The following is a 23114-nucleotide window of genomic DNA, read 5'->3' as shown; positions in this document are numbered from 1 at the left end:
CAGTGGCTGCCGTCCTCCTCATGCACTTGGCTTGTTCTTCACCCACAGGTTCTTCAGAAACCGACCCCGGAGCTCAAGCACCAGCTGGCTGCTCTCTCCAAGCGTGTCGCTGGTGCCGTGACCGAGCTCATCCAGGCAGCCGAAGCCATGAAAGGTAGGTGGCAGCCTCTCATGTCCTCTCTGGGGCACCACTCCATGGCAGAGCTAGCACAGCCAGCTGAGCAGAGAAAACACAGCCGCACAGGCCTATGCAGCCAGAAGGACTATGGGGAAGTACTTTTCCTTAAAAAATCAGAGTTAGATCTAAAAAGTAATATCCTCCTGAAGCCAATCTTTTCTCCAGTCTTTACATTAAGGACTTCTACTTCAATGGCATATCCATCTAGAACTGCCCACTTCTCTTTTAAGGGTCTGGCCACGCCCTAAAGACTCCATTAAAAAAAAGGAGGGGCAGGGGTCTGGCCACTTATTTTCATTCTTCAGAATATTAATTCTTATTTAAATAATACCCTTCATTTAGAAAGCAGTGCAGTTTGGGTACTTTGTTGGCACACCCCTTCACGGTTCCATAGAAGCAATCAACTCACCGGGGAAAGGTTCTCTCTCCAGTTTCCCTTTGTTTGATTTGAGGTGAGGGGCCATTCATCCCAGTGCCCAGGAGGAGAGCAGAGTAAATCTCTGTGCTCAGCATAGTCTCAAGTCTCCTGAGGGTGCCTGCGTACAGTCATGGCCCTAAGTTAGAAGTCAGAGTTATGTTCATGCTGGCCGTGTCCATGAGATCTTGATTTTGAAATGGTCATTAATGAGACTGCCCCTGTGGACGGGTTGTACCCGCAGCTTGGTGAGAAAAGCAGGGTCGGGCAGGCATCCCTCTGTACCTAGCTGATCTCTGAGAACTCGTAGGACAGTGTACCCGGTAGGCTCCGGGAACTTCTCTACATGAAAATCCAGATGTTGTTTGTAATTTAGCCACTGCCCTGAGGTCTGCAGCTACCATGAATGACCCTCTTTGGACTGATTTTAGGAACAGAGTGGGTGGATCCAGAAGACCCAACGGTGATTGCAGAAACAGAATTACTGGGGGCTGCAGCATCCATTGAGGCTGCTGCTAAGAAGTTAGAGCAACTGAAGCCGAGAGCAAAGCCAAAAGTGAGTGTCCATGTGTGGCTGCTTGTCTGATGCCAGTAGGTCTCCAGGTGGACAGCTGTGCCGTGAAGCTGGGAGTGCTGCAGGGAGCTTGTCTTGTTCCGAGTGGTTAGCCTAGCAGGCTACATACCTGCTCTGCCTGCCCAGCGTCTTTTAACAGGGCCCAGAAAAACCCAGTGCGTGTGTCTTTCAGGGTAACTAGCCAGAAAAATACCTTTGGGTATCCAGAAGAGGAATCGGGCACTTACAATCTTGATTTAGTTCCTTTATATATTATATAAAGCAGGTGTTGGATTCTTATTACTGAGTGTGAGATTGTCACCCTCCAATTTTCTGGTCGCCGTGCCTTTCACACTGAGTCTCTCCTTTTCTTAAAATTAAAAAGGGGCCATGTGAATTGGTGCACCCAATAATCGCCTTTTTCAGTATATGTTGGGGACTGTGATTGGATGGTGTGCTTTCTCCAGCTATATTTGTTGTCTAGATAAATGTTTAGAATTTAAGGTTATTGGTTTATGTTAAGAGAGACAGCGATTAAAGGAAAGAAAGGCTTTAAATTTGGTCGGTAGGAAAGACAGTTATTAAGTAGAAAGGATGGTGAGCTAGTGCTGTCCGGGGACAGAGCCCAACCCTGTTAAGAAGCTGTAACCTCCCACCAGCCCCCACCCTCCATGGCTGTCTTCACTGAGAAGATAGTAGAACCAGAGGAGGGTTTTTTTGTTTGTTTGTTTGTTTTGTTTTCTTTTTTTTCTATTCAACAAGTTCTTTCTGGTACCTGTAACCTCAACTGCCTTCCAAGGACCCAAATACATTCAGGAATAAAATCTAATTCTTCCCCTCAAAAAAAAGTTGGGTCCCTCAATTTAGTTATGCCTAAAATTCTACATTTTTTGTAAGAGCAAAAGATGGAGTCTGGGCACGGGAATACACCAAATCGCTCAAAAGCAGTGCCTGTGTATAAAATACACATGAGCATAGAGTGACTCTGCTAAGCTGGGGAACATTCTTAAAACCATGGAATTCTTAGACCTGATCTCCTAATAGTGACTCTAGACTTGGTAAAGGCATTTAAGAAAATCTCTCGTTAGGATGTAGGTAAAAGTTTTGGCATCTGCTGTGGGGGTTAATAAGGGTTCTCTGTACTGGCCTTGGCCTCTGACCTGAGGGTCTTGGATTGTCTGAGATTGAGTTTTTTGTAACAAACTTGAGAACTGAGTGTGGGCTCTTATGCAAGCCACTCCATTTTCTGGCTATCTCTTTGTTTCTGCTTTGTCAATCAAGCTAATCATGAATGGAAAATGGACTTTTAGCTTCAGAAGCAGCAGCAACCATCGACTAACATTTAGAGGCTTCATGCTTACTTTGTCTTTCCTTTTTCTTACGTGATTTATTGCAGTGGCCTCTCTTGGGAGAGCTTTTGTCTGCTAGTGCTGAAGACCTATCAGCCGACACTCATTCTCCCTGAGGATGAGCCTGGTGCTGATTTAACATTAACGTCACCTTATTCCAAGAGCTCCTGTTCCATCCGTCCCTTTCCCTCTGGCCTTTACCGGGTCCTTCTGAGTTCTTGTCTGCCTCTGGACCTGGGTTTCCCTCTGCCGGCCATTTGTTTACCTGATGGCCTTTGATCTGAAAAACAAAGTTATTAGGAGTTCCTACAATATAGGATCATTATAACCATTTGGATCATCTAGGAACACAGTGCCCACCATACAGTAAGACTTAGTAAGCAGTCACTTATCACTGTCACTGGAACTAGGTTCTGGGACTTGTATCTAATGCTTCCTAGGAAAATGCTTGAAATAGAAATGATTCCATAGAACCATGAGCTGATGGCCTTAGCAAAAAGAACAAGAAAAAGGAAAGCAAACACAAAGCTCACACTGATTGGGTGCCAGGCAATCTTCTAGGGACTGAACATGGACTAGCTCACCTGGTCCTGGCAACAAGTCCATGAGGCAGCACGGTTCCCATCCCTGCTCCCCAGACACAGACTCAGAGGCAGGTTACCTGGCCAGCATCAGAGGGCTGTGGCTGTGCTGGGAGAGGGTGTGTGGGCCCTGGGTGGCAGTTCTAGTCCATACCAGCCCTCGGGGCCTACCCAGTGTCAAAGGGGCTGGTGCAGGCCCATGGGGGAGTTATTTGGTTTGCCCATACTCTTTGAGCCATTAGTGCCACCTCTGGGAATCTGTCCTGAGGCGGAAATACAGAGAGGAGGAATGTTCTGTGTGCGAGAGGGTTGTTCTTTTTGTCCTAGTTTGTAGCATTGGGAGGGCAGATGTGCCCCAAATGTCTCCTTGAAGGAAACGTATGCGGCTATTAAGCTATTAGAAATATGGTTGATAAGATGGTAGCATAAGGAAGATGCTAATGGCATTATGTAAAGTAAGCAAAGAAAAGAAACAGAATGCAGAATATATACTCATTATGGTTACAGCTCTGTAAAAATCACTTGCATGTGAAAGTGACAGGTGGGGAATGTACAAGACCAATGAATTGGGGTGATGGCTCAGTGGATAGAGCGTCGGTCTGTGGATTGAAAGGTCCCAGGTTCGATTCCGATCAAGAGCATGTACCTTGGTTTCGGGCACATTCCCAGTAGGGGGTGTGCAAGAGGCAGCTGATCAATGATTCTCTCTCATTGATGTTTCTCTCTTCCTCTCTGTAAAAAATCAATGAAATATATTTTAAATTAATTAATTAAAAAAAAAAAACAAGAGCACTTGAATCAGTGATGGCTACTGAAGTGGGCAAGCGAGCCCTTCCCAGGAATCCTTTGGTTCAGGGCGGAGGTAACCTACCTGTTGATTTGAGTGCCTGCATTTCATGGTGGGGCAGCCTAAAGTAGGCCTCTCCCAGCGTCCTATGAGGAAGGGTGCTTGGAGTTTCTGGGGTGCTTTAGAATGACCCAAGTGTCCTCTGCTCATGACCAGTGCTCCCACCACATAGTTCATATTCTCTATAAAACTGGGGAAAACAAACAAACAAAAAATAACACATGGCTTTTGTGAGAATGCCTTTCTGTTTACTACAATAGAATTATTCAATAAAGCCAATTAGATCATTAAAAAGCACACACAGCTTTAGTGTCTGTCTAGAAGGGCTGTCTGCTTTGTGGTACTATCCACATGAAATAAAATATCTTTCTTGCATTTATAAAGGGAGTTATTTCCCCGGTTAAAAAAAGAAAATCCCACTCTGACAGCCAAATCAACCCGTCTTTTGAGATTGATTACATTTCTCCATCCCCTCTCCTAGTCTGGAAAACAAACCTTAGGATTCTGTGAGTCAGCAGTTGCTGGGACATCCCTGACCCTTGACCTTCACACCCACCACCCAGGCCCCGGGCAGGGGGTAAGCACTCTTTCCTTCCCTAACAGGGCAGCGTTTGCCCTGCCATGAGGAATAGTTTCGGGAACGGGCAATGTTTTTAAGTGGTTTTGCTCACCACATTCTCAGGTTGCCTGTGTTAAAACTAGAGTCCTCTGTGCTTTATGAAGATGATTCCTGGTTTATTCCCACTCAGGCCCTTTGAAATGTAAGATCTCTTTTTGCCTGGAATTTCTCAGACATGAATCAGGAACACATTGGCACTATTGCATCCACCATTTGCTTGGGAAGACGGTATAAAGGCAAAATGAGAATGTCGGGAGCTCTGGTGCATGTGCCTCCGATACGCTAATGGCGCCGATTCCACCCTTGCAGACAGACTGTGCTCCGCAGAAGGTGAAGGCGCTGCGGGGACCACCCTGCAGCCGTAGCCACAGTTCTCTGCCTTGTCTCGAGCTCAGTCAGACCTGGATGCCTTTTCTGCAGGCCTCTGTGTGATATGTTTGATATATTAGGTTGTTATTTAATCCAACTATATATCAAACATATTCCTACAGGGTCTTGCTCTGTCTCCGGGGGTTCCTAATGCAGTGTATGAGGCAACAGGAAAGAATGTGTTAAAATCACACGTAGACTTAGAAGACGGAGCGCTCGTTCCACTCCATTGTGCTATATTTCATTTCTTCTTGAAGCATTAGAAACCTGTATCCGTATTGCTAGATTATTTTTTTTATTAGAGAAACAAATCATTACCGCTGGTGTTTCCTAAGAGCTTGAGATGTCATGGGCAGCTTAGCTTTGTGCGGTGAGTCCTTAAGAGGCTCGTTCGCTCATTGGAAAAATGGGAGATTCCACCCTGTTTTGTGACATGAAATAAAGGTCAGGCTTGTAACCTCCAAGCACATCTAGGCTTATATTTCAGTTTAGTCCGTTTCTAACCCGATCTTCACTTTAGAAATTAGTAATTTTCATTATCAAGGTTTCAGCAAAAATCCAAGCACAGACGAACTCTCTGGAGCTCTTTTCCTTCCCACCCGCAGTCTATATAAAGCAGATCGGCCATGCCAGCTGTCTGGATGGTGAGTCACTGGGCTTGGTGATGACTAACGGCATCTGATAAGGATAATATGGTGTGGACTACACTCCTCTGTTGAATTTCCTGTTATAGGTTGACTTGTCAGTAGAAATTGATAATATTTAGACTAAGCTGGCAATCAGAAAGTAATTCCATAGCCTAATTGGGTGCAACAGGAAGTTCAGGATTATGAAATATTTTTTCTGGCACAGAACCCCCTTCTGTGGTTGCCTTTGACCTCCTCCTCGCAGAGGAGCCTCTGAAGCCTGTGTGAGTGCACGCGGGTCTCTCAACAAAAGGCTGTGAGCACCGCTTCCTGGAGAGAGAACTACGTGTTAGCAGCTAACAGCTCAGCCTTGGGGAGGAGAAAAAACGTGTTCCTTTAAAGAGCACGCGGGGTATGTCTGTGTGCAACACGCTCACAGGTGGAGAGCCGGGGGTGAGCAGAGGGGCAGGAAGGCTCCTTGGGGCATGTCTAGGAGCCATCTCCACATGGCTGGCGGGGTGAAGGTGTAGCAACAGCAGCAGAGAAGTGATGACCCAGGGAAGAACGCGCAGTGTTGGGGTCCTGGCTTCGGGAGTTAAAATGTGGAGCCCACCCCCATGAGTGGGTGTCAGCAGGAGCTCTTCCAGGCGGTTCTCAGGGTGCTGCCCAAGTCCACCCTGCCTGCCAGGGGGCATCATTTAGGCCATTTGTCGGCAAACTGCGGCTCACTCAGTTGCCTAATGAGTTTGCCGACCACTCTCATATACTATCCTTTACCTCTTTGCACACAATATGCCACAATTGCCTAATCCTCTCAGCTTCTAACTGCACGGTAACATTTAGTCTAGCAGTGGTCGGCAAACTCATTAGTCAACATAGCCACAGTTTGCCGACCACTGGTTTAGGGTTTTGAGTGCAGTTTAAGCTGTTTAACCAGGGAAAAGAGATAGCAAGTTATAATGAATAAAGAAAAAGACCATTTTAATAGGACCTTAAGATAAAGCCCATTTGTTGCCATTGATGCAATTTCCTTGTTTCTTTGGGTAATTTTTCTATTGACCAGCATGCTATACTGATTAATTGGGTGAGCAGGAAAGGCAACCAGATGATCAGAGAGAAAAACAGGAGCAGATAGGGTCATTTCTATATGGCTGACCTGTGGACGCTGGGCTTATCTGCCACTGGCTAGTTCAGGCCAGGACAGATAGGGCGTGAAAAGCAATGGTGTGAGGGAACTCTGCCAGCACAGGCTCCCAGGTGGCTCGCTGCCAGTAGAACCATAAGTCTTTGTCAGACCCTCCTCAGATACACAGAGGATTCATATCAAGGGGCTCAAGATGTAACAGATGTATCTGATTAATCTTTGAAAGAATTATTACCTTTTCTTTATCCATGCTTCCTATTTAGACATTCAAGTGCCCCTTTTCTGAGAGTACATGACAAAACCCTTAAGAGTTTTTCCATCAAACAGAAATAGCAATTATAGTCATTTCAGTGGCATTACTTTTCACTTAAAAAAAAAAAAAAGAAAGAAAGAAAAAGAAACTAAACCAGTGGGTGCTATGGGAAAACCACTCCCAAGATGCTAGTGGTGCAAGCTTTTCCAATGGATATGGCGTGAATGTGCATTTATTCTACATCTGGATGCACAGGTCACAGGCGTCCCCATGTGTCAGCGCTCTCTCTGCATAGCCCACTTTGTCTGTTGACGGGTTCCCTGGAGCTTTTCCTGAGACCAGGAAGCCTTGGCGGCTAGAGGATCAAGGCCCTGTATCCAGATATGTGCTTTTCTCAGTTCCAGCTGTTCTAAGAGGTTTTCCCTTTATTAGACCTACTAGAGGCCCGATGCAGGAAATTCATGTAAGAGTAGGCCTTCCTTCCCCCGGCTACCGGCTTCCCTCTGGCACCTGAGACCTGGGCTTCCTTCCTGCCGCCGGCAGGCAACCAGGACCCGGGAAGCCCTGGCTTTGTCCAGAAGGATGTCCATCTAATTAGCATATTACGCTTTTATTATTATAGATTGGGGTGGTGATCCTAAAGACAACTCACCCACAGGTCCCCAGAGGGGAGCTGAACTGGCTCTGATGCAGCTGAGTCTTTCGATATAGGCTAAGGTCTCCCTCAAGGTACCTCTCAATTCCACACCAGAAGCAATATGTTAGCAGCCAGACTCACTGCAAACTTCCACTCAGCTTCCAACTGGCAGGAAATGCCTCACTCACGTTGCAGGATCACTTAGCATTGGTTACTTGGCATTGGCTTCCTTTTTTCCCTCAAGGACATTTGAATTATATTTTTAAAAAATTTTGTTTGTTTCTGACATGATATGACCTTGTTTTTAATGGCAAGCATTCTGCAAGTTTTCAGTAACACAGAAGAATGCATGATTCCTGACTGGGAAGACGGTGCCATGAGGTGTAATCTGGTGTTGTGACCAGTTGTGAGAAAAGGGAGGGAGTCAGGAATTGGGACAGTATCTTATGGGTGACTTTGGCCATATCTTATGGGTGGGTGACTTCAGCTCCTTCACCTCAAGTTCATTGAGGGCAGGAATGTGATTCACAAAGAGAAAGGAAAGAAAGGAAGCGCTCTTCCTCTGCCTGCATGTGCCCAGGGACCCGTCAGGGAGGTCAGGGCAGAGGGGGTTGTTGGGAGGGTTGTTGGCAGGAAGGAGGCAGGGCTCCTCCGTGGAGGAGGCCAATGGAGAGGAAGGAAGAGAAAGAGTATTTTATTTTAATCAGTGCCTCCTAAGAGGGATTTGCTTTGGAACCACAGCATGTCTAAGCTAAAGGTACCAAGTTGTAGCTTTCTCACCAAGTTACAAACAGAAAGCACATCAGTACCAGAGGAGGGTGGCAAAGTCCCCAAAGTCTCAGAAAGTACAGATCAGAAACTAAAACCTGAGGCAATACCGTCAGCATCATGTATCATGTGTCACTCGACGCTTCACTTACCTTTGATTTGTATTTTTTATTTATAGTTCTTTTTGGTTTCAATCAGAAAAAGGCAGTATAACTGGTATGATGAGTGGAAAACAGCATTCTGAAAGGGAAAACAGACTAGCTTAGGTCAAAGTCTGGAAAAAAAAAACACCCAATTTATTTTTATTTTATTTTTACTTATTATTGGTAGTATTACAGATGTCCCCCATCCCCCCTTCCAGAAAAAAACAATTCTAAGACCACAAAAACATATGAAGTAGAAATAATAATGAAATTAATTTACTATGATTTAGTTATGCTCCATGTATATTAATAATTTACTTATAACAACCCTTATCAGGAGGGAAGGGGGTTGAGGAAATGAGTGAATTGCTGCAAAGACTGTGTTCTCAGAATCCTTGAAAGGCAAAAAACACTATAAAAATGAAGAAAAGCCTCCCATTTTCTGTCCCCTCTCCACCCCTCTTTCCCCTCTCCTACGCCAGTGGAACCTCCAGCTCTCTAAACATTAGGCCAGAGTAAAACCCTCAAAGTTCTCCAAGGGCAGGGAGAAGTCAGCAAGGGAGCTAGCCCAACTGTGTTCTTTCCCAAGAAGGAGCTTACCTAGCAGGCCTCTAACTGTTCAGAGGGGGAGCTCTGCATAAGATCACCAGGCCGGAACGATATCAGCAAAAGGCTGCTGAAACCATTCTCAAAGCTACCGAAAAACCAAGGTGAGGAGAAGCCATCCTCAACTAGCCTGCTAGACAGTTTAGGAAAGACAGTTGTTAGAGTTCAGATTGTCTGATCTCAGAGAGAAGGGGGGGGCGGGGAGGGGTCAACCAAAGACCTTATATGCATATATTGTATATGCATAATCCATGGACACAGACAATAGAGTGGTAAAGGCCTAGGGTGGGGATGGGAGGGTAGAAGGGGTCAATAGGGGGGAAAGGGGGACATTAATAATTTCAACATTTATTAATGTTGAAAGATTTTTTTTTTTAAGATTAAAACAAAAAACAAAAAACAAAAAAAAACCTGGCCAATACGCTTTTCGCATGGAGGGGAGCAGGGGAAAGAGCGGTAGTACAAAGGAGGAGAGAATAGATTCGGTATCCAGGCTGCAGCTAACACCTTCATGAAGCAGAATAGAGTCTCAGTCTGCACGTGTTAATGTGCCCGGCGCTGTTTTATTAAGAGAGCCTCTTAGTAAAATGTGGAAAGTGGCGCTGTGTTTCCACTGTATGTGCATGACTGAGTGTCACCCGCTGTGAAAGGCTGGTGAAGGATGCAGCAGAGCGTAAAGTTAACGACCCACAGCCTCAAACAGGGCAGGTGCCTTCATCCCCCAGGAACCAGGAGCGGACAGTCACTGGTGCAGGCTGTTTGTTTGTTTTTTTGTTTGTTTTGTTGTTGTTAATCCTCACCCAAGAATATTTTTCCCATTGCTTTTTAGAGAGAGTAGAAAGGTGGGAGGGAGAGGGAGAGAGAGAGACAGAGGAGAGAGAGAAACATCGAATGGTTGCCTCCTGCACATATCACAACCAGGGCCTGGGATCAAACTTACAACCCAGGTATGTGCCCTTGACTGAGAGAATTGAACCCAAGACCCTTTAGCGCATGGGGTGACACTCTAACCACTGAGCAACACTGGCCAGGGCCAGAGTATCTTATAATGAGTCATTTCTGTATTTCAGTAAACAAATTTTATATTCTACCACTACTGCTCCTCTGCCTCCATTCCATAATGAGGAATCCATTTCTGTGCTAAATGCTCCTAGGGCAAGACTGTCAGAAAAAAAGAAAGACTATGCAGCTTCTAACTCAGAACTTGTTGCCTGCTGCCATCCTTCAGATCAACTTCCTGTGTGATAATATGTAAAAATAAAAATGAGATTGGCATTTCTCGTGGTTCAAGGAGTGACCATTAAGAATAGAGAACCCAAAAAGAATTTTATCCATGTGCCCACCCTGTTTGATGTCGCATGTGGGGCCATTTGCCAGCCGACTTCAAGCCTCTGACCTGGAATTATTCCTCACTAACACCCTGGGGAGTAGTCTTTGGCGAGTAAGACATGTCATCATGGAGGTGGAGAGGTTTAGGTTTAGGTCTGATTTAGATTTTTCATGCTGCCACATGACCTTGGGCTCAATTCCCTACCTCCCTGAGCCTCAGTCTTCCCACAGTAAATATAAGGATACAGACAACTATGGCCTACATCCGTGGTCAGCAAACTGTGGCTCGTGAGCCACATGCAACTCTTTGGCCCCTTGAGTGTGGCTTTTCCACAGAATGCCACGGCCTGGGCGACTCTATTTTGAAGAAGTGGCATTAGAAGAAGTTTAAGTTTAAAAAATGTGGCTCTCAAAAGAAATTTCAATCGTTGTACTGTTGATATTTGGCTCTGTTGACTAATGAGTTTGCTGACCACTGGTCTAGATCAGCAGTCGCCAACCTTTTGGACCTCACGGACCACTGTAGACCACTGGTTGGTGACTGCTGGTATAGATAACTCTTTTCTTTGGTGAAAAACAAGTTAATATATACATGAGAGTGCCTAATAAAATTTTTGGCACTAGGTAGGTACTTTTAAAACCTCATTGCAAGTGTCCTAAATGCCACTGACTCATACATGTAACATTGATCCAAAGGGTAGACGTTGTGTCACGTGTTTTTTACCACACACACAGAGGTAAAGATTGCTATACCTGACCATCTTTTCTTATTACCTAAAAAGGACCAGCCACATCTTTAACATTCTGGGGCCTAAGGGGAAACTTTACCATGTTGGCAGAATATTGGTGCTGGAGGTTGACTTTGAGCATCAGCTAGTTTCTTTATTTTTCAACCCATTTTTTGAGCCTTTAGCCCTGGGAGAATGTGCTACCACCCACTCTTTGGATTTTGATTATTGATTATTTTGATTTGAGTTATTGATGCCGATAGAACTATTTGAGATATTTTTTTTTAAATATATTTTATTGATTTTTTACAGAGAGGAAGAGAGAGAGATAGAGAGTTAGAAACATCGATGAGAGAGTCATTGATCAGCTGCCTCTTGCACACCCCCTACTGGGGATATGCCCGCAACCAAGGTACATGCCCTTGACCGGAATTGAACCTGGGACCTTTCAGTCCCCAAGCCGACGCTCTATCCATTGAGCCAAACCGGTTTTGGCTATTTGAGATATTTTTATTTACAGTGAATTTATGTCTCTAAAAAGTCTGGCCTGGGAAAGTTGTCAGCCTTAGCATGTTCTGATTTAACATTTGTGCAGAATGATATGCTGACAGTGCTCCTCTGTTAGGGGTTCAGGAGACAGCAGATGGAGGGGCAGCTGCCCAGCTCAGGCCCTCCTGCCCTGGGTGTGGTTTGTTGACAAAAAGCAATAGGCGGTTGGAGCACCGGGCGACCAGGCAGTGTTTGACAGAAAGCGCCCTCTGTGGATATGAACTGCCTGTGATGCTGTTTTCTTTTGGTTATAGCAAGCAGATGAGACCCTGGATTTTGAAGAACAGATCTTGGAAGCTGCTAAATCCATTGCTGCTGCCACAAGTGCCCTGGTCAAGTCAGCCTCGGCAGCCCAGAGGGAGCTGGTGGCCCAAGGAAAGGTGAGTAACCCGCTGGCCAACAGGTAGGGCATTCACCTAGTGAGGGCCTATGAGGGAAGGAGGTGAATGCTTCAGGCCTGACCAAGGAAACCAGGGCCGTGCCCGCCCTTGCTGAATGGCCAGTCTGCCCCAACTGACTGGAAACTCTGCTTAGGCCTGACCCACAGACACCTGGGTTTGGCTGCTGGGCCCTCATCTGCTTCTGGTTAAGGAAAGCATCCCGCCCAGGGCCGCGATCAGGCCCTGAACAAGACCCGTATATTCCCTCTGTACCTGAGGCTGTTTAAAGGTGTAAGCTGTCATATTTTCCTGGTGGAGGTTCTATAAGCACCACAGTCAGGGGCTTTATAATACCATCTTCCCACTCCAATGGCCCCATTCGTCTCTGAGCACTGTGTAGCTGAATGCTGTCCAACTCTGCAGTTAGCGTTTTCTAATGGTGGCCAGAAGGCCAGGCTCATTTCCAGTCTGAGATGTCTTCAATCTGCTTCATCTCCAGTCATCTGTTCCATTCGCATTAGCAGGAAAGCATGTGGGTTTCTTCCAATAATCCAAAGAATTGGTAGTACACTAGGCTAATCCTGACTATGGGAAGGTCCCCCGATTTCTGATACTCCCTGTGTCCTGTTTTTCCCATAGAATGTGAAACACCCTTCCAAACTGTGCCCGCAGAGAGCCCCTCACAATCAAAGGCAGCTCAGAAATCCCATCAGGGGGAGGCTTGGGGAATTGGGTCATCGTAACTGTCAGTCACTCTCTTCCATATTCACAGGCTTTTGCTGTCAGTGTACAGAGAGACAGTTAGGGCTGTGTCCTGACCCCTGACAGGAAGTTACGCCAACCAGGGGCTGTCCCATCCTCCTCCTGGGAAGTTTCTTGTGAACTTAGTCTCAAACGACATACTTTCCTTTCTAAACCATTGTGTGGTATGTCATTCAATTTTGATGTCTGCACGTCTCCCTAAGTGGCATGCGGTCTGTTCCTTCATGGTTCTCACGTATCCCCTATGGATGTAGCACAATGCTAACCTTACTTACCAAGTACTTGTTGACTAATCAATATGGAAGACCAAAAGTAGGTCACTGAGGAGACTATCCTACCTAAAAATCTCAGTGTATTGATCAAAGGTCACCTGTGTGCCAGGCACATTGCTAGAGTCTAGACCAGTGGTTCTCAACCTCTCTAATGCCGCGACCCTTTAATACAGTTCCTCATGTTGTGGTGACCCCAACCATAAAATTATTTTTGTTGCTACTTCATAACTGTAATTTTGCTACTGTTAATGAATCATAATGTAAATATCTGTATTTTCCAGTAGTCTTAAGTGACCCTGCTAGCGGTTCTCAACCTGTGAGTTCTCAACCACAAGCAGGGTCACCAGCAGGGTCCTGACCCACAGGTTGAGAACCGCTAGCAGGGTCGCCTAAGACCATCGGAAAGCACAGATCTTTACGTTACGATTCATTAACAGTAGCAAAATTACAGTTATGAAGCAGCAACGGAAATAATTTTGTGGTTGGGGGTCACCACACCACGAGGAGCTGTATTAAAGGGTCGCGGCATTAGGAAGGTTGAGAACCACTGCCCTGGAGAATCGAACTCAGGTGGGGCAGAGCCCCTGTCCCCGGCGGCACTCAGATGGCCGAGTGTTCAACAAGTTGGAAAAGGAGGCTCAGCTGGACTTGGGTGAACTTATGTGCAGGACCTTGGGGTTCCCCTGACATTCACCGGGCCATGATGTGTTTCCTGTAATTGCTGACGGATCCTCAATTCCATATCCAAATACAGTCATCTGTTACCTCTCCACTCACCTCCCATGAGTGTAAAGGTATTTCCTCCCATAGATACTCCCTCTGAATAGAAAATATTTCACTTGTTGCCATAATTTCTAAATAGAAACAGAGATCATCTTACTTCCAGTCTCTTAATGCTCTCCCAACCCCACCCTCCCACCCCCACCAAGGTGTGTATTTCCTTAAGGGTCTGCACTTCATTGTATTAAGGGAAACGTACCACCCGTTTTTGCATCATCTGCCAGAACGATCACAGCACGGCGTCAGATTCTGTGGTCAGGAGCGGTTGAGTTTCCCTTGGTCCTTGACAGAAGAGGCCTCAGGGGCTCCTGTGCTCGGAATGGAGAAAGGCGGCAGAAGAGAAGAGCATGTAAAGACCGCCCCCATCTATCATCCCTGCGCCATTTTCCCAGAAACTCAATACCTGGCAACCAAGCAGAGCCGTCCGGAGCCTGTCAGCGTAGCTCTGTGTGGCCGAGGGGGAATCCCGCCCGCCCTGCTGGTTCTGTCTCCCAGTGGCCAGTGCCTCACATGGGAAAGGGTGCTCTGCTCTCATGCTGGTGCTGGTGGGGGAGTCCCTGGGGCACTGTGCATCTGGGATGTCTTTCTCTCTGGCAGTGTGGGGGCTGGGGGGCTGAAGCCTTCCAGCTCTCATTGCAGGTTTCTCACCTCCGCTCTCTAGGTGGGCTCCATCCCCGCCAACGCCGCGGATGACGGACAGTGGTCACAGGGGCTGATTTCTGCTGTGAGTCGCCTTCTCCTTCCTCCCCACTTGGGTTTTGGAGCCCCTGCGGGAGGTTTGGGCCTTGGGTCACTTCTCTGTTGACTGTCCCCAGGCCCGCATGGTGGCAGCTGCGACCAGCAGCCTCTGTGAGGCGGCCAACGCCTCTGTTCAGGGACACGCCAGCGAGGAAAAGCTCATCTCATCCGCCAAGCAGGTCGCCGCCTCCACGGCTCAGCTGCTTGTGGCCTGCAAGGTGAAGGCCGATCAGGATTCAGAGGCCATGAGGCGGCTACAGGTAATGGTCACTGATGCTGGTGGGAAAATACTCCTGTTGGAGCGGGTAAGTGTCGCCAAAGGGGACGGTCTCACTTCCTTGGCATGACCCACCGGGCCTCCCATCAGCCAATCCTGTACCACGTTTCTCATTTCCTGCCACGTGCGACCATGCATCCTACACCTGCTGCCCCACCCAACGGACATTCTCCATGTGGGCCCTCTGCCTCAGGCCTTGAGACCCTTCTCCCCACCCACCCAGCCCGGGGCATGCCTGCTTGTCCTTCATGACTCAGCTCCAGGGTCACCTCTCCTAGGAAGCCCTTCCTGCATCCTGGCCTCAGCCAGCCAGCCCCGTCCCTCCCCCTCTGTCCTGCCAGAGCCTCAGCCAGACCACTCATGGTTCCTATTTCCTGGCCCACTATGTTTATCTTTAGGTCTTTGACAAGGTGGGGAGCTTGTTAGGCACAGGCACTAGGTCTTTATCTTAGCATCTCTCCCACTAAGACAGCGCCTGTTTCAGCGGGCGTCCTCATTCTCTGTTTGCTAAGGAGGGAGGGAGAGGAACGAGGAGTTGGTCCAAAACTGTTGTGAGGTTTCCCAGAGCCCAGAGAACATGCTTGTGAAGGTGACAATCAAGTCCTTCCCAAGGCATATGTTTTCCTGATCGTTTTCATCACCGAGTATTTGAAAACACAGTGAAAGAAATGCTAGAATGAAAAAGAAACATGGCCTCGACATTGTACATGTCCGAGATTATCATGTTCCTCTTCCTGTGTTTATCTGTATACCACATAGTTTTGTCTAGTTGTAATCCCAGCAAGAGACATTCTGCTTTTTTTCACTGAACATTTTATCATCCACATCTTTTTTCCTTGAAGGAAAGGCTTCATAATTTCTCCGTGCAAAGCTAACTGGTCCATTGTTCATGAGCCTCATTTTCTAACGATTGCATGATATTGCATCAGCCGATCATGCCAGAACTTCCCTATACTTTGGACATTTTGTTTCCAATTTTCTAGATTTTTGTTATGTGTTATAATGCAGATTGTTTATGTCCTAAAATATGTTTACATAAGTGATAGCCGTTTCATAAATGGCAGAAATTTTTGAGCAGTTCTACCAAAGCTCAGAGCTCTAGTTTCATTTTGGAAGTCCTGGCATGCATTTCTGTTGTTGGATCCTCCAAGTGTCTCTCTGACACACCTCCCTCCCCTTCATCTGACTCCTGGGATAAGCCCAGGGGGGTTGGGGAGCCTCACGTTTGTAAACTGTCTTTTGTGGCTTTGGGGAACGCTTTTGAGGACAACATTCTGAATGAAGAGAGACCAGGGTTCAAGTCCTGACTCTGCCATGTATTAAGTGTATGATCTTACTCAAACCACTCAAAACTTTTCAGGCCTTAGTTTGCCTCTTCTGTAAAATGAGGATGGAGATACCTGTGTTGGCCTGTGAACATGCTTTTGTGAGCCCTCCAGCTCTCCATAGACCTAGCACAGCATCGCTCTTATTATCACTGTTGCTGACTTAACTGGATTCTGCAAGGTCACGTGTGAGTTCCTCACAGTGACCCAGAGGCTTTTTGAATAGGCAGGCCTATTTTCCGAATAGACAGACCTATTCAAATCCCAGCTCTATAACTTACCAGCTACAGAGTCTTAGACAAGTTACTTCAGTTTCGACATCAGAAAAGTGGACTAATGAGTTCTGACCTCATGAAGCTACTTTGAAAATAAACACACGATGATGCTTGTCAGAGATGAATTGAGCACTCCCTTCTTATGCAAGCCCTCATAGTCCCTGTTTGTCACGTTAGCTCACCAACCAGATGAGCCAATTGATGTTGCATTCGAAAATCTCTCAAGTTTCTGAGGTTTAACCCCCAAACACAAATCTTTGACTCTGAGGGGGCTGGGCCAGGAAGTCAGGTGCTTTAAAAAAGCCTTGACGTGAAACTGGTTTGGCTCAGTGGATAGAGCGTTGGCCTGCAGACTGAAAGGTCCCAGGTTTGATTCCGGTCAGGGGCATGTACATTGGCTGTGGGCACATCCCCAGTAGGGAGTGTGCAGGAGGCAGCTGATCGATATCTCTCTCTCATCAATATTTCTAACTCTCTATCCCTCTACCTTCCTCTCTGTAAAAAATCAATAAAAATATATATTTTTAAAAGGGGGGGGGGGGGGGGGAAACCTAGACCACCATTAGGAGATCGTCCCAAACCTCCGGGGGCAGAAGACGAGCCCCCAGCATGAAGAGTAAGCCACCCTGAGCATGAGGGGACGCCAGTGTGGGCCTTCGCCCTCCCTGAAGACCTAGAAGCACACTGAAGAGCTCCCCTTCGCCTGTCTCTAGCAGTTGCCCATCTTTGAGTAAAGCCCAGCTCTGCCTCATAAAGGCCTTATCACTGTGGGGCTCCCAGCCCTTTCGTGCAGGAGTAAGGTGTGGTTTCATAGCCCTTCATTTGACCAAAAAACCATTCAGTGAATACCAACCCTGGGCAGCCACTGTGCCAGGTGCTGGGGTTACAAAGATTCAGTCACAGCCCCTGCCCTCAAGGTACTCCCTCTCCATGAGGGAGAAAGGCAATCACAGGCGGCTACAGAGAAGCCAGAACAGGGCACTCCAGGAGCACTGGGGTGGGCAAGGCCCAGGTGGACAGAGAAAGTGATGTCCAAGCCACGTCCTCAAGTTCATCTAAAGTAGGGGTGTCGAACTCACTCAGAGAAGGGGCCAAAATCTAAAATCCAGCCTAAATCGTGGGCCGAATGGTTTACTGAACAGTCATAAACTGTCATTGTGATGGAAACCCAGCGGAGTGCAGTGATGACAGCGCGGGGCGGGCCACATTGCAAGGCCTGGCGGGACGGATTTGGCCCGCGGGCCTTGTGTTTGACACATGTGATCTAAAGGGAACAGGACAGGTTTTCTAAACCAAGGAGGCAGCCCCGAGGGCTTCTGTTACCACTCCCATCACAATGCCACTGTCATTTATTTATTGTACATAATTGTGCTTCCCTTCAAAACTGTGTGTTCCGTGGGGGCCAGGAACCAGATCTCATTCACCTGTGAATGAGCTAAGATTACGTAGGTGCCAATGGTGGTAGAATCAGTGGATGGGTGGATGAATGGTCAGGCAGACTGATAGACACTGACAGATGGAGCCTAACTAGAGAGAACCTGTGTTTTATTTGGATGATAGATTCCCAGTCTCATGAACTGCACCTTCATGTCTGTTCTTGCCTGATCCAAATGGCTGTTCCTAATGACACATGTGTGTTTTGTTTCCTCTCCAGGCGGCAGGAAATGCTGTGAAAAGAGCCTCAGACAATCTTGTCCGTGCAGCCCAGAAGGCAGCATTTGGCAAAGCTGATGATGACGATGTTGTAGTGAAAACAAAATTTGTGGGGGGCATCGCTCAGGTTTGTGATTAAATCCAGACAATGTTTACTCCTACGATGGGCACTGAGTTATACCAGAGACACAGAATAGCAGTGACCTAAAGGAGAGGGAGGTTTATTTCTCCTGTGAGACAGTCTGGGTGTAAGCAGTCCGCATTCTTACCCACTGATAAACCCAGGCTTTATCTCCCTATGGCTGAACCTCCCTTAAGAAGTTGTCTTTGGCCACTTGGTCCAAGAAAGCTCAGAGACCACCTGGGTTTTCCAGCGTCACTTCCTCTCACATGTCATTGGTCAGCACTGTCACATGGCCAACCTCGCTGCAAAGGAGGCGGGAAATGCAGTATTCTTAGTGTCATATGCCTAGCTAAAAGTCAAGGATTCTGCTATAAAAAAGGAGAAGAGGAATTGGTGGATAGCAATATGATCCTGTAAATAAAACGATGGATGCCTATGGGGCTGCTACCTACTCAAGATACTTGGCTCAAAAGAGAATGAATGGTGATATTTTCCCAGACGTTGATGAGAGTAGACCGGGATAGCAGAGAGTAGCCTGCCTTGGGCAAGGTTGCATTCACGGGCTCGGGAAGGAGGGGGAAACCATGAAAGCAGGCTTGCCGTTCAGAGTGCATGTGACATAAATCTACTCTATGAGGTTGGTTTTCTTGTCAGCGCCAGGAGCACCAAGACCCTGTCACTGAGGTCACTCACTCCTGTGCCTGCCTTAGCTCCTCCCAAACTGCTCCCTCTATTTGGGAACACCGCACACACCCTTACGAGACCCTGTCTGCTGACTCACTCGTCCCATGGGGAGTTCCATGAAGGAGGTTCTCCGATCAAATAAGTCTGTGGAATGCTGTACTCTCTACCTGCCCCTCGGAGTAGCCCAGCGTTCGTTGGCCTAGGAAAGGCTCTGAAAAGGCCCACAGGAAAGAAATCTAGTTGGCTTTCTTGCACACAAACTTACCTCTTCCACTAAATACCTGTTTACAAATATTCCTTGAATCATATCATAGAATCATGAAGTAAATGTCTGAGAGCCATCTCGTGTCCACGGCCCCAGCTCGGGAATACCTGGGCCAGGCCCTGCACCACTCGCTGGGGGGCTGTGGGGAGGTGGACTCTCTCTCAGCGTCAGGTTTCTCATTGGAACAATGGGGTGATCAATGGGGCACCCTTCACGGTGCTCCCAAGAAGATGATGGGACACCACCTAGAGTGCTTACGCCAAAACTCAGCACATAGTAGGGATGACATAGATGTTAGCTATTAAGTTAGTGGCCAGAAGTCTGCTTATTTTCTTGGGTCAGCTGGCTCATCAGTCTCAGAGCCCAAACCGTGGCCCCGGGGCTGGTCTCCAGAGCCAGTACTCAGTCCCTGTGGCCTGCTGTGGCCCGTGCAGCAGGCGCTGTGAAAGCTCACGGGGCAGGCGCTGGAGGGCAGGGCAGTCTCCTGGAAAGTTTTACATCCAGCAAGCTTGTGGCTTTCTTTTCCAGATCATCGCTGCACAGGAGGAAATGCTGAAGAAGGAGCGAGAACTGGAAGAAGCAAGGAAAAAACTGGCCCAGATCCGCCAACAGCAGTATAAATTCTTACCCACTGAGCTGCGGGAGGATGAAGGCTAAAGCCGTGGCCGAGATGGAAAGCCCCTGCGGACGGCTCTGAGGGAACCGGACAGACAGTGTTCCTGGGAGGCGGGGAACTTACGTGGAAGCTGCCTGCCTCCCCCGGGGCCGGCTCAGAGCACGTCTGTCCCGTCGGGCACCAGCTGCATGATCGTGATGTCACACGGTACAGTGTCCCACCCACACTCCTCTGCCAACTCCCCGCCAGCCGCACCGCATCTCAGGAGAGAAGGGTGTGCATTTCGCGGACTGTTACCAAAAAAGAGAAGTCAGTATTATGTCGTTCTCAGACACCTGTGCTCTCTGTCCATCCTTCTCTGGGCCTGCTCCTGGGCCTGTTGAAATCGTAATAGGAAAAAAAAATAATGGCTTGAGGAAATCATGGATGCCATAGATATTCAAAGATGTTCTTCTCTCCTCCCATCCCCCCAGGAGAGAGTGGGAGCTGGAGCGGAACATGTTAATAAAAGACAGAAACGTAAGCCCGTGTGGACTCCAGGAGGGCAACGGGGGTCGTCCTTCTGTGCCAAGGCTGGCTCACCCATGGGGTGATGCGCTCCTGCTCCCATTTGCACGCCTTCTTGCCTCAGTCTGTAAGCTCCCTGGACAATCTAGACCCTGTCTTGTATTCTGTGGCCCAGATAATCCATTATTTTTTTCCCCTCCGTAATCCAAAGGGCAGAGGTGTGGGGTAACAGTCAGGGCTCGGCGATCAGGGGCTGTAATAAAACGTGTGGGTCCTTACTCAGCAGAGGCTGTCTCAGTTCCTACAAGTCCATTCACACAAACCCACGGCCCCCCGGATGACAGGCAATCCAGCACCCCCTGGCAAACATTCATGGTGGGGTGCAACTGGAACAAAGCAACTCCTTGGTGGCCCCGTCTTCCAAGTCCCACATCAGCTCCTCTGCTCTGATGGGGTCAGAATTCAGAATGGGAAGGCGCCTGTTTAAAAGTCTCTCTCCTTTCCTCCCCCCTGAGATGGGCGTTTTCCCTATGGCTTAGGATTCCTAGAACCTGGACGCAGCCTAAAATCAGCATGAGCCTGCAACAGGATCGTTTGCTTCTCGTTGCACCTTGTCCATGGAGCTCGATTTTCGGAGTCCATCTCCTCAATGTCACGCTTGCAGAATTGTGTCATTTCCCTCTCTTTTTTCAGAGCCCTGTCCTTGGAAGGCCCCTCTAAGATCTTGAATTTACCTTTAGTTTGAGGCTTTGACCCAAAACAGGACACAAAGTGGTTTGTGGGACAGATCCGAATGCCAGGTAGCAAGTGTCTTTGAGAGAATTTATGGAGGGGAGGCGAGGGGGTACTCGGTTTTCAAAGCTCATGTCTTCCCGGCAGGGATGTGGTATCACGTCTCACTTCACGTCCACTGTGCAGTCTCAGAGTTCCGGAGAAGCCCTGATGCTCTGGTCCTCACGAGGTGTCACCTGCAGCCCTGGCCAACGGTCCGGCTTTAGCAGACTCGAGCCCACTTTGTGGTTTTACATGATTAAACTTTTGACAGTTCCCCATATTTATACGAGAGTGATAGTGCTGCGCATGACAGGATTTTTCCGGACAGGTAGAAAGCTGGAGGAAATGGTGCTGATAAGAAGCAGCTGGGGCGAGTGTGCAGGGAGCGGGGGTGGAGGCGCCCCCTGAAGAGGTGTTAGCCTGGGAGCCTGGCATCTGGGGAAGCTCACGCCCCTCTCTGGCCCTTGGTGAGCGTGGCGAGTGCGGCTCCTCAGCTCGGCCCTGGCTGTGCCCCTCGGACCTCAGGCTGTGCACCCGGCCTGTGGACGAGGGCTTCTCCCTGGGACACTCCGCGGACTGCGGGCGGCACAGGGTGCTTTTTGGGGCTGTGAGGGTCAGACCCGAAGGCTCACAGACCAGCGGTGTTAACACCTCACATCACAGACTTGGGGGACCCCCGCCATGGCCCACCCTCACCCCCTTTTCTTCCAGGCTGTGCAGTTGCTCCTTCCCTCCACCTGTCCCCAGTCACATCCTGCATCCCAGGAGCCAGACAGGGTCGGGCAGGGCGCTCTCTGTCCCCGCCTCAGTCGTTAAGAACCTTCAGAGACCAGCCCAGGGGAGAGGCTTGTCCCTTACAGGGACACAGAGCGCAGGAGCACCGTCTGTTATAGGTCTGTGCAGGCAGCCTCCTGTCGTGAGTTTCTGCCAGGACCCCTGTGTGGCGCTGCTTTCACCTGTCCCTCCCGCCTCCATCTGTCTCTCCCGAGTCCACCTCCCTGTATGTGCGTGAATGGACTCATGCTGGCTCAGCCCCCTCATTTCATGAAAGGGTTGAAAGGTGTCCCAGGCATTGAGGGGTTCTTCTTTCAAGGGAAATAATGTAGATGTGATTGCATCCTGAGTGTGAGTTTTCATTTCAAACTATCTATCAAAGAGATGGTCTTGGGATAAAATGGTCCCGGGTCTGGGGCCTAGAAACGCAGCTCGGAGCGAAGGGAAGAGGTGTGGGCGGGTGTCCGGGAGGGGAGCTCACACAGGGCTTTGAAGCCTTGGGCTGGTCTCTGTGCCCAGAAATGGCTGCCTCTGAAGGTCAGAGGAGGAACCTGAACTGGACTTTAGAACCACCCAGCGATTTGGAGTTTGGGTTTTGTTGGTTCTGCCTTTCCAGAGAGTGTGAAAGCCACATGCAGTGCCACAAGCAGCCCCTGTTTAAAGTGCTGGCATGCTGTCTGTGCGGCCCCGGTGACCTGTGCCCGCAGGTACCCAGAGTCCTGGGCAGCCCTCCAGGCGGCTACACGGGAGGGATGTGTGTCTGCCAGAGTGTGTGTGTGTGTGTGTGTGTGTGTGTGTGTGTGATCACGGAAAACCTTTAGGGCTTCTGGTAGGCTTTCGCTGCTTATTTTCTGAGGGTTTTATCAGTCAGTGAGTTTACAGACAACCAAAGCCATTCCCAATTTATCAATGCATTATACCCGCCAAGAGTGAACCTGCCACCACAGTAGTCCCCAGGCCACAGCCTCACCTGGGCACAGGCAGGTGGGCGACGTGGTGAGCAAGCCGTGGCTCCACTCCGGGGGCCTCTGCTAATGAGCCTGCCTTCTCGCCCCAGTGTCCCCAGCTCGGAGTCTGGGCTCTGCAGGGCCTCCGGGGGCTCTGCCTGGGACCCCAGCCAGATGGTCCGCACGTTCAGGGCTCAGATTCCTGGAGGGAGCATCCTCTGCTGACCTCGGCAATGGCCGCTCCCAGAACCCAAAGGAAATGTTCGC

At 48.6% G+C, this 23114-nt stretch overlaps 1 protein-coding gene across 6 annotated transcripts in view; it reads left to right on the top strand.

Moving 5' to 3' along the window:
* Window positions 1-20630, top strand: part of TLN2 (talin 2) — a 401618-nt gene extending 380988 nt beyond the window's left edge. For 5 of the 6 annotated variants that reach the window (XM_036440039.2, XM_036439998.2, XM_045581937.1 and 2 more), the window contains 7 exons: window positions 49-154; window positions 1025-1149; window positions 11949-12074; window positions 14550-14612; window positions 14704-14931; window positions 18158-18283; window positions 19758-20630. In XM_036440039.2, the coding sequence (XP_036295932.1) occupies window positions 49-154; window positions 1025-1149; window positions 11949-12074; window positions 14550-14612; window positions 14704-14931; window positions 18158-18283; window positions 19758-19886 (903 nt within the window). In that variant the 3' untranslated portion in view covers window positions 19887-20630. The remainder of the gene's footprint in view (window positions 1-48; window positions 155-1024; window positions 1150-11948; window positions 12075-14549; window positions 14613-14703; window positions 14932-18157; window positions 18284-19757) is intronic. The other variant, XM_036440034.2, reaches the window with a different exon arrangement.
* Window positions 20631-23114: the final 2484 nt, after the last annotated feature.

Source organism: Pipistrellus kuhlii, unplaced genomic scaffold, assembly GCF_014108245.1.
Source record: "Pipistrellus kuhlii isolate mPipKuh1 unplaced genomic scaffold, mPipKuh1.p scaffold_m20_p_1, whole genome shotgun sequence".
Classification (NCBI taxonomy): Eukaryota; Metazoa; Chordata; class Mammalia; order Chiroptera; family Vespertilionidae; genus Pipistrellus; species Pipistrellus kuhlii.
This window is presented reverse-complemented; position numbering and strand designations above follow the sequence as displayed.